Source organism: Olea europaea, chromosome 1, assembly GCF_002742605.1.
Source record: "Olea europaea var. sylvestris chromosome 1, O_europaea_v1, whole genome shotgun sequence".
Classification (NCBI taxonomy): domain Eukaryota; kingdom Viridiplantae; phylum Streptophyta; class Magnoliopsida; order Lamiales; family Oleaceae; genus Olea; species Olea europaea.
In genome coordinates, this window is record NC_036237.1 from 30,331,556 (window position 1) to 30,343,055 (window position 11,500).

Sequence of the window (11,500 nt, forward strand, 5' to 3'; positions counted from 1 at the left end):
GAGAAGGGCCAATCCCTTTAATGTCAGCTATTGTCCACCCAATCGTCGTCTTGTTCTCTTTGAGTACCCTGAGCAATATTTCTTCCTTGACCTCACTGACTGTGTTCGAAATGATTACTGGAAGTGTATCTGACTCCCCCAAATATGCATATCTGAGATGTGGCGGTAGTTGCTTGAGTTCTAAAATTGGCAATTGCTGAATGGAAGGCAGTGGCTTTGTATTTCCCGTCCCCAGTTCCTCGAAGTGCCTCTTTCAGGTGTATGGCGGGTTTCTCTCCAAAAACCTTGCACATGTTTCAACTTCAAGAGAATCTGACTGAACTGATTGAGATTGTGCAATGCATGCCTCATAGGCGTCAGATGGGCCATGAAGTAAGAATGTTTTTTGTACTGCCTTGTCAATGATGTCAACTTGGTAACAACTATCTGATTCTGCTGGCAGTTTCATTGCCTTGAATACATTGAATGATATTTGCTCTTCTCCCAATCTTAAGATCAACTGCCCCCTTTTAACATCAATTAACGTTCTTCCTGATGCCAGAAATGGTCTGTTAAGTATTAATGTGACATCCTTATCTTCTTCCATATCCAAGATAAGAAAATCGGCTGGGAATATGAACTTTTCAACTTTGATAAGCACATCTTCAATTATCCCTCTGGGATGTGTCAGTGACCTGTCCGCTAGCTGAAGTGTCACAGTAGTCGCTTTAGCTTCTCCCAAGTAGTGATGACAATTTAAACCGTTAAAATCGAAAATCGCGATTAATCGAACCGAATGGGGCGAAAAAACCGAACGGATGGTGCAATGGGGCGGATATGGTTTTGATTTTAATGAACCGGTTCGTAATGGTGCGGGTATGGTATTTACGTCGTCGAATCGAAACCGAACCGATTACCTGCTAAAAAAAATCACAATTGAATTAATTATGGGCTTTACACTACTTTTCTATACAGACCAAAACAAAATCTCTCCCCTCCTCATTACATCCACTTGACTCATTCGGCCAGCCCAGTTACTATTAGCCCATAATAGCATTAGTATGACAGTATATAAATGCAGACCCTACTCTCCATAAACCACAAACTCACGCACGGCTCCACTGCCTTTACGGTCCAAGCCGTCGTCGCCTTCGAAAATTTGTTATATTTGTTAGCCATTTTATTACTGCTGATCATGTAAAAACAGAGTTCGATATTTTTCTAAACGTGCCAGTATTACCAAGGATGAATAGAAATCAACTTTGAATGCTGATCTATGCTAGTAAGACTTGTAGGGAAGAATGAATCAAGTAACTTCGATACACAACAATTAAGAATGGAGAAAAAAATTAGTATTATTATATTTATAATATTGTTTGTTAAATTTGTATTTTACAATTGAAAATTAGGATAATTTTACATTTACGTTTGGAATATTGTTTGATAATGTTTGTATTTTTGTTTGGAATATTGTGTTTTTGTTTTCATTGACTTTTTTCATAAGTTATTTTATATCAATTTGATGGATGAACCTATAAAAAATAATTTTTTTCGTGGTTATTAACCGAACCGAACCGATTTACGTGGTTATGGTGCGGTTATGGTATGGTCAAAAAATTGGTGGTGCGATTATGGTTTTGGCCGAACCGACCCATAACCGAACCGTTGCCAACCCTACTCCCAAGCCGAGTTTCCTAAAACCAAACAGAGACATTAAATTAATATTTGCACCGAGGTCACATAATGCTTTATCGAAATAGATTTCACCAATAGTGCAAGGAACAGTAAAACTCCCTGAATTTTTTAGTTTTGGTGGAGTCTTTTCTGGATTCTGACACTCATTCCTCTGTAAGCATTACTGTCTCATGGTCCTCCAGCTTGCTTTGTTTGATATAATATCTTTGAGAAACTTTGCCTAGTTAGGCATCTGGAATAGTGCATTGGCTAGTGGAATGTTGATATGGAACTTTTTGAAGACTTCTAGGAATTTTTTGTACTGTTGCTCCAATTTTTGCTTCTTCAACCGCTGTGGAAAGAGAATCGGAGGCTCGTATGGGTTGACTATGACTTTGGCCTTATCCTGTGACTTTTCTGAATTTTCCTTTGGAGTTAATTCCTTTACAACTGTCTCTTCTTCAGCAGGGGAAGATGTCTCTCCAATCACACCTGGTCTCTTGACATGGATTTCAGGCAATTGTACTCCTCTTCGAGTTGTAATGGCATTGGCTTGCTCTTTGGGATTGATTTTTGTGTTACTCGGCAAGTTACCTGGCGTTCTGCCAGTCAATGCGATGGCCAACTACCCCATCTGAATTTCCAAATTTTTGATGGCTGTATTTTGATTTTGAAGTGTAGCTTCGGCTTTCTCCATGAATTTTCCTATCATATCTTTCAATTGAGACCTCTTTTCTTGTTGTTGAAATTGTTTATGTGGCCTATTTTGATTCTAGTTGCTCTAAGAGAAGTTGGGATGCTTCTTTCAACTGGGATTGAAAGTTTCTCCATATTGATTGTGTTGTTGGCATTGTCCCCACTGGGCATAGTCTGCTTGCTCAATTCCTTGCATGAGTATTGGGCATTTCGATGTTTTATGCTCAGTTTCACATTTCTTACAATTGCTCTTCTTAGCTTGTGCTCTTTCCACCTTGTGTACAGAGAGTCAATTTTTGCAGATATTGCTGAATAAGTATCCACCTCGTAGACACCTGGAGTTTTCCTTGGAATCGCCCTCTCAGAAGACCACATGGCTGATGTGGTAGTCATTCTCTCAAATAATCCCAATGCCCCATCAATTATTCGTGTGGATATTGAGACATCTGACGCTGAATCCACCATGCTCTTGTAGTATGGAAGTAACCCTGTGTAGAAGAATCAGATTTGAGTCTTTTTATCAAACCCATGTTGAGGGCACTTCTGGAGCATGTTTTTGAATTTGTTCCAAGCTTCATCAAATGATTTGGTTTCTCCTTGACTGAATACTGATATGTCACGTCACAGCTTCGCTATCTTTGCTGGGGAGAAAAACTTTGTGCAGAATTTGTGTGTCAACTCGTTCCATGTAGTTATACTTGCAACCGGAAGTGAATCCAACCATTTAAGTGCTCTATCTCTTAGCGTATATGGAAACAACCTTAGCCTAATAGCGTCGTCTGAAATCTCTTAGTATCTGAAATGTTGTCACATATCCAAAAATCGAGATATGTATGTAAATATGTGGATTCTCCTCGGCTTTGCCATAAAACTGGTGTCCATTTTGGAATAGCTGTATCACATTGGTCTTCAACTGAAAATTTAGCTGCCCAAATGGTGGATACACTATGCTGGATTGACTTTGAATTACTTGAGGAGTCAAGAAATCTCCCAGAATCTCATTTCCTTCGTCCATTGTCTCTCCTTCATTAGCTTGAATAATGGGATTGTTTAGTTCGTTAGCCATTTGTACTTGTGCTTCTCGGTGATCTCTTTGTAGTCGATGAAAGGTGCGCTCGATTTCAGGATCAGCTGGAATCAATCCTCCTCCAGTCGATCATGGCATGCAAATCTGAGAAACAAAACCAGTACGAGCACTGAGATTCAAACAATTTAAATAACTAAAACACAAATAAAGAATAATAATCTGAAATAAAAATAAAAACAAAATTATACTAGCAAAAAAAAAAATTGAAGTTCAAATTAGTGTCTCGAGAAATAAAATTGAACTAAACTCAATTCCCGACAATTGCACCAAAAACTTGTTCACGAAATTATTTTTTTCGATTTAAAACTACCACAAGTATACGGTTCGTTAACAAGTAATAAAGTGGATTAAATGAATCCGAATATCGTCCCACAGAGATTAATTAGTTCAATTTTATCTATCGTCGCCCGAAACTAAATTAATAAAGTGAATGTGAACCTAATTAAAACCCTAATTTTGGAAAGAAAATCTTAATTATGCAATTTTTATGATTGAATTAAATTAAATATGCAAAAAAATATTTTTAATACTCTAAAATGAAATTAAATGTTGAGAACGCACGTTTGTTGTAATCAATAGAAATTAAACACACTAGGATCACGATTTCTCATGCAATTATCACTTTAAAACCCTAGTTTCACAATGTGACAACACATTTCAATTGTGACGAATCAATTTTCCTAAATTTATCCAATACTCTCTCTCGAGATGTATCGAACTTATTTCTACATGCCACCGGCCTATATTTCTATGACAAGTGCATATGTAAAAATACATGCGATTTTATAAACACTTCAAGATTCATGTAGGGGCATAGCGGTATATTTCTATCCCCTATCGGACTCTACGATGATTTATATTATGTCGAACCTATTTCAATTCTCTCGAATGCAAGAATAAATCACCCAAACTCACAATTACGGGCCCTTAATTGCGGAAACAATAATTGCATATAAATCATTCAAAACAATAAAAATGTCTTAATGTTAAATTGCAAAACTAGAAAATTAAAGATCAAATTACGTGGTACATCGATCTCCTAGCACATGAAAATCTAGCCTAACATGGTTAAAATAAAAGAATACATCAGATTTTGGATAAAAGGTATCACAGGGTTATGAAATCTTGAGAAATCTTGAAGCTCTTCGTGTAAATGTTCGTTCTTGCGCTCAAAATCCTCTTCAAGAAGTGTTTTTCTGCCTCCAATACGTTCTGCCTCTTTCTGGATGTCTTTTGATATTTATATCGCGTGAAAATTAGGTTACCAAAAGAGTTTCAGTCGTATAAGGAAACTGCAGAATCGGCCCCAAAACTTGTTCTATGCGACCGCATAGTACATTTCTATGCGGTCGCATAGAGTAAAAAAAATTTGAGAAAAAATTTCTCGGGAGGCCTCTATACGATCACATAGAGGGTAGCACTATGCGGTCGCATAGTGCTGCTAACTATGCAAAATGTCTATTTTGGTCCTTGAACTTTCATTTTTCTTCATTTTAGTCCCTTTGCAATTCCTTCTTCCAATCATCTTGTATCGCTTTCAAGTTCATACTTAGTATATTTGTATTTTCAGGTTGCCTTTTAGTTCAACTTTTAAATATCTGCATCCTTAATCCCTGAACTATCACTTTGCTCTATTTTAGTCCTTTTTCGTCTCTTTTATCTTGAATTCCACCATTTCCATAGAAACACCTACATTGCATGAATTCAATGAGATTAAATCACAATTCAAACATTTTGCTCGTAATTAAGTCATGTTTGTGATATAAATAAGTGTGCAAAAACACTAATCAATATGTCTAAGTTTCCTTAGATTCGGATTCTAATTACTTTTGAATTATGATAGAACAATCTCAACCAACAAGGAGTTCATACTTACGAGCATATCCAATAATTCACTTTTTAAAATGTATGTTTCTTAGTAGATAATTGTGTTAATTTATTCATGATGTAGAGTTTGTTTGGCACTACTTAACTTCTAGTCAAACTATACAATTTATCTACATATTTCGTAAAATTCACAATGTATTTTTCACTTATTATTCACGTATTCTGTAAAATTCACAACTTATAAATATTTAATACGTATTATATTTTCGAATGTATGTGATTTTTACGTTTTAGTGTATTTATATATTGGTTGAAGAGTTTTAATATTATTTAACTAAATATTAATATACAATCTTGCTATTGTGGCCGTCGATGATCAACGGTTAACGACTGCCCTAGCTCACTAACATTCGTGAATCCGCCACTATAGTGAGAAGTGTGATATCGTCTTTGTGAACATCTTGTCAATTTCAGTGAAAAATTGTAAAGGCTCCTAACATCGAGGGTGGACCACTATAAATTTGTGTATGTGCTTTGCATTTTTGGATTTGCAAGCTTATCATTGCTTTTGGAATTGGAGATTAGGACTTAATCCAGCATAACAATATTTTTTGCAATTACCATTTCCCATGTACTTGTAGGCTGTGTTTGAATGATTTGATAGGGATTGGAGTGGGAAAATTGACACTATGGAATTGAAGGATGCCCTCTACAGTCTTGGGTATGCATTACCACCTTCTGTTCTCCAAGTTCTGATTTCCAGATACAACAATGGCAATTCCAGGAGGGTTGAGCTGAGTTTTGACAGTTTTGTTGAGTAAGGCTTCCTTTTTCTAATTATAATGACATATAATTGCTCTTGGACCCTTATCCGGCTATATTCTTAAAGTGATTTTGTTCTTGGATGCAGATTTGATATGATTGTGAAGGTAAGTAATAATGCCATTATCAATCTCTATTTGTTGAATTAAAGAAAATACTTATACGACTAATTGGAAATACAATTTAACATGGGAAATCTGTTAGCTTAGGCTGGTGCTACAGATTGATATTCTCAGTTGTTCAGTGTTGATTCTTATTTGTTTCTCAAAAATGTGACGATTTCTGGTTACTATATGGTGGTTTTTTTTAATTATTTTAGTCATATGGGTGTTTAAAGTTTGTGTTTTATTGCAAGCATTTCCATGTAGCTTGAGTCGTTGGCATATGTACTACGCAAGTATAACCAGTTTCATGTGTAAACATGCTTGATCGCTGGTGCAGATTGAAGAACTCATCTGGACGGATAAATGTTTTATAGATAAACCAACCAACAGAAGGGAAAAAAACACTTATAAGTCTAAATTGAGTTATGAAAGTACTTAATTATCACATAGGGTTGAAGTAGAAGGCTCATAAACTACCGACAAAAACTTAAGACTTGTATTCCTTTTTAAGCTTTGTGTGGCAATAACTTGACGGTTAGAAATGCTTTCTGCTATTTGACGTACTACAAAATTTTTCTGAAGTATACACTGCTTCTGGTGTCTATAAACTAATATGATTAGCAAATTGTAAGTCTTTTTCCAACTGATGAATTGATTGGTAGATTTGTGAAAATGAAGCCTTCTATGTTTGACTCCCTGCAATTACAAAAAATAACATATTAATTACAAGAGTTTTTTAATATACAAAGGCTGCTAAAATCCTCATTTGACAATCAAAGTTGTAGACTACCAAACAAGGCGACGAAATTTGGTGGTGGTTAGCTCGTCGTTATACGGATTTATCAAATTAGGTTTGTCTACCTGTAAATCTTATCCTATTTAATACTTGCAAATGCAAAAACCAAGCCAATGGGCTCCATGATGTTGAAGGCCACAAGTCGACCACCTGATTTGAGCATCAGACGGATGCTACAACTTGAAAATTGGGAAGAAAAAATTCTTCTACCAACACAAGTGGGTAATTGTATTTGTGTCTATGGTGTAAAACTTTCTCCATTGCAACTAAAAGAAAAGAGATAAAGACAAAATAAAATTGCAGACAGACCCTTTGCAAACAGAGACAGAAACTACCAGTTTTCAACTTTGGCGGTCAATCAAAAATTCCACATTACCAAACTTTCGACTGAGATAAGATATTTTTTTTCCTGACAGAAGCCATTATGGACTTTTGTATTAAAGAAGATAGGAATCTTTGCTCATTATGAGATTCATTTACGCCACTGCAAGTGGAGAAAAGGATAAGAGACTTTTCTAAGAGCACCATAAACGGTGTTTAAAGAGTCATGTTTTTTTCCAATGAAATCTGTCCGAAAGGATTTGAACTGATAATGAGTCAGAAGAGAAAGGACATCTCTCATCTCACGCTAAATCATGAATAAGTCAAGTCCTTTAGCGAGTTTGATTATCCTCGCCTTGGTCTCGGGTTGCTGGAATAAATATTATAAAGCTAATTTAAAGAGCGTTAAGAGTTGCCGAACTACTTACTGCTAAGATCTCCCCAAGAAAGCACGGAAACAAAAGTTTGAGGAAATTCTAGCTCTCGTCATCTTTTCTTCGTCAATCCACTGCCTTCCAATCAACATATCAAGGAAGCTAGGGAAAGAAAAAGAACTAAGAAAGATAATTCCTGGAAAATGAAAGTAAGGATAACATCAGATGAGTCAATTCATGAATATAACTTGTAAAATAAGCAGAAGAAAAAGGGGAAAAGACCTTGTGCAAATTCAAATATTTTCTTACGTTTTTCCAGGAAGCAGAATAAGCCATGCGTGGAAGAAAGCCTTGTAACCCGATATCATAAACTGGTGTACCATCAGGATAATAGAGACCGTAATTTCTCTCAGATGCTGGACCCGGCTTTTGATTCTCATTAAAAAGTGCGAAAACATAGATTTCGACTGGCACTGATGGTTTTGCTGGAGTGCCTTCGTTTTGTTGAAGCCGGCTTAGCAAGTTACTGTTATATAATCTCGCATTCTGTGGCGTTGCTCCTACCTCATTCGAATCCCCCCTTGACGGCCATCCCGTTTCTGAAATTTTAACTTGTACATTTGTATACCCCATTGCTTTTATTGCTGAGTAAACAGCATCAATTTGTGCATATAACATGTTATCATATTTCAAATTGGTAATTGGATCCATCGTTCCTGGATTAGGCTGGAAAAGAACGTAATCGAGTGGGACCTGGCCAGGATTATCTTTGTACGCGAAAAAGGGATATGCATTTATAAGGAACGGTGAGTTCGTCTGTGAGTGGAAATTGACTATACGCTGCATGTACTCAGCAAGATCTGGCCGGAATGTGCCTGAGGAAGGTGGGAAGGAATTACTTAAGATTCCAATTGAATGAGCAGTTGTCACGTACACCTCCCTGCTCAGCCTGAGATTGCTAAGCGCCCCATATATTGTCTGCATCGCCGGGAAGAGATAAGACATTAACCGAGTATCATTGCCTGTTAGGATCTCATTCCCAACGGTGATACAGGTGATCTTAGTCTGGGAAATGTAAGGTTGAACATGCTGTTGAATCCAAGTTTGAGCGTTAACTGGATCGGTCATCTTCTCGAGATCCTCATTCCCGAGCCCGATGACGAATTCCACATCTGAATTGGCAAATGCAGTTAACACATTTGGATCTGAGTCATAAAGTTTCACTCTGCTTATGTTGAGAGATCCAAGGAGAGATGCAACACGAGATGGCGAGGGGAGATTATTCGCAATCTGGCCATAATTAATTCCAATTCCGAGGCTACAAATTCTACCAAATGAATCTGAACATAGTGGAAATGATAGTCAAAGAAGTGTAAATTTGGACATGGTAAATAAACACAGAAATCAAATAAATTAAAGAAGAAAAATCTACCAAAATGGAACAATACCATCTCTCACTCATCTCCGGCAACAATGAAGGAAAACAAAAACCAAATATGCCTTATTGCTATTAAATTTGGAGTCAGCTACTTGAATCCTTCTTCGCAACAAAAAAAAAAGACGAGAATAATAATAATAAGAATAATCGTACCTTGACCTCGGTATTAAAGAAGTATGATTAATAAGTTAGACAACTTTCAGTCATCAATGGTCCAAATAATGCTATAGGTACAGAAAATTTTGACCGACAATACATGGGGTGAAATCATTAGGAGGAGGAAAAAACAGGTGAATTATCTGCATCTCTATGAATTCGGTAAGGAATTCCCTGTATTTGAAGCTTTTTTTGTTCAAATATTAGCATTCAACATGGGCCTGTTAAAGGGTAAAATTCCCACAATACATTTTCACCAGTTAAAGGAAAAAAGGACAAAAATTCTGAATCTCGAACATGAATATATATACCCTGCCGCCTAGATTAGCAGAACAGCAAAAAAGGAAAACAAAGAAATACCATTACAGCATCACAGAATACATTAAAAAAAAGAAAAAGAAAAAGGATACACTATTTCTTAAAAATCCAATAATCATAAACCCACATCTCCTTCTCATATTATTCTAATTTTCAGAGCTAAAAATCATTAGTAAGAAATGAATCGAATGGCCCTTTACATGCAGAGAAAATTTAACATAGAAAAACACTGAACTTTTCTTGGAAACAAATTCAAAATGGCTGGAAGAATAGAAAAATAACCTGAAAGAGTGAAGAGAAGAAGAAGAGCCCGGAAGAGGATGGCCGTTTCCATGTGCCGGCTTTGCTAAATCGCAGCCACGCCCCTTTATTTCTTGAGAGACGTATTATAGAGTTAGTTGTCCGCGTTCAGCTTATTAAATAGATTCTAGTTGTACGCGTTTGGCTTATTAAAAAAAAAAAATGTTTAACTCCAACCTTGAGAGGTCCTATCGAGGTAAATCCTGGAATATGCCCCAACAGGGTCAGGGAACAATAGCTACATGTATACTGTATCTGCAAGAAATCCAATTTCATGTTTTAAGAATCGAATCCACGTTCAGCTTATTAAATAGATTCTAGGTTGATTGTTAATAAAGTATTATATTATAGTACCGCGTAAAATAGTGCAGAAGTTTGGATATTTTTAGTAAAGAGGTTGTAATTTGGTATTTGAATCTTATTTTTATTCTCTTTTATAGTTTTTTCAGTTCATTCCATTTTGAGGTCACGAACCACCAGATTAATGAACCACCAGTAATTTGCCGACATATTTTTTTGATTTCCTAAAATATTCTCAAAATTGAGTTGACAGTTTTATTTCTTTCTGTATAGCAGGAGAGCCTTTGCTAAGGTCATTGTTCATTCTTGATTTTTAATGCATTGGATTATAATTTTATGTGGTTTACAATTAAAACAACAAGAGGATGTTGTCACGCTCGCACCAAACCATTCATCGATTGATGGAGCATCGAATAAATCGTCCCAAGTCTTCATATAATCAAGTCAATTTATCGTCAAGTTTTGAATAATATATCTTAAGAAGTTCTTTTATCCACACTCAATCCAAATTTTACTTGGTTTCTTGGCTTTTCTTTACGTTTATTGGTTACTACGTGTTTTTTGATAGTACTTTCAAGTGTTTATAAATTATGATTCATACGAAACATGTGAATAACATGCTGTGGATTCTGTCAGATGTGTAGATAAAAAAGTATGTTTCACCGACTTCAATTATAATATAAGCTTTGCCAAAATCGCTCTAGACTAACGCTATGTGATTGAAATTATCAATTTGTTACAAGTACGAAAAGTAAGAATTTTTTAAATCTCGAGGTCATAAATCTGTTAAATTGAACACGATTTCTTCGGAACGAGAAGCCACGAAAATATCTAACTTCAAATTTATCAAAAATAGAAATAGAGTCTAGTTAGATATTTCAATGATGTCCTTTCATTCTCCTATTCATAACCCTATATGATTTACCCAAGTAAATGACTTGCAAGTTACAAAAAGATAATTGATGCTTTTCATCTAAGAAACTTTTGAGTCTTTGACAGAGTGAAAGGATTTTTATAATTAATCATTGCATATCTTACAATTTACTCTTCCGATTGATAGAGTTTTGCACTCACATTTTAACCTGTCAATTAAAGTTTGGTTGATTGAAAAAAAAGAATCCCATTCTCTAAATTTTAACCAATAAATTCAAATAGATATTGATTCTCGAGGATACAATTATTATATAAGTGGACTTAGTATGAACTTCTGACGTAGGTAATTCACTTTTTGAACAATATTATGAAATAACTTCGTAGCATTAAATTTATTTTATAAATAAACAAAATTCTATTTGTTGGTGGCTGTGT

At 35.6% G+C, this 11,500-nt stretch overlaps 1 protein-coding gene across 1 annotated transcript; it reads right to left on the bottom strand.

The window, feature by feature from the left end:
- Positions 1-6,541: 6,541 nt before the first annotated feature.
- Positions 6,542-10,025, bottom strand: LOC111400625 (glucan endo-1,3-beta-glucosidase 14-like). The gene is made up of 4 exons (XM_023028027.1): positions 9,875-10,025; positions 7,990-9,020; positions 7,735-7,876; positions 6,542-6,885 (listed from the first exon to the last, which is right to left on the bottom strand). Exons 1-3 carry the CDS (start codon positions 9,924-9,926, stop codon positions 7,826-7,828), a joined length of 1,134 nt encoding a protein of 377 aa, XP_022883795.1. The 5' UTR covers positions 9,927-10,025; the 3' UTR covers positions 6,542-6,885; positions 7,735-7,825.
- Positions 10,026-11,500: the final 1,475 nt, after the last annotated feature.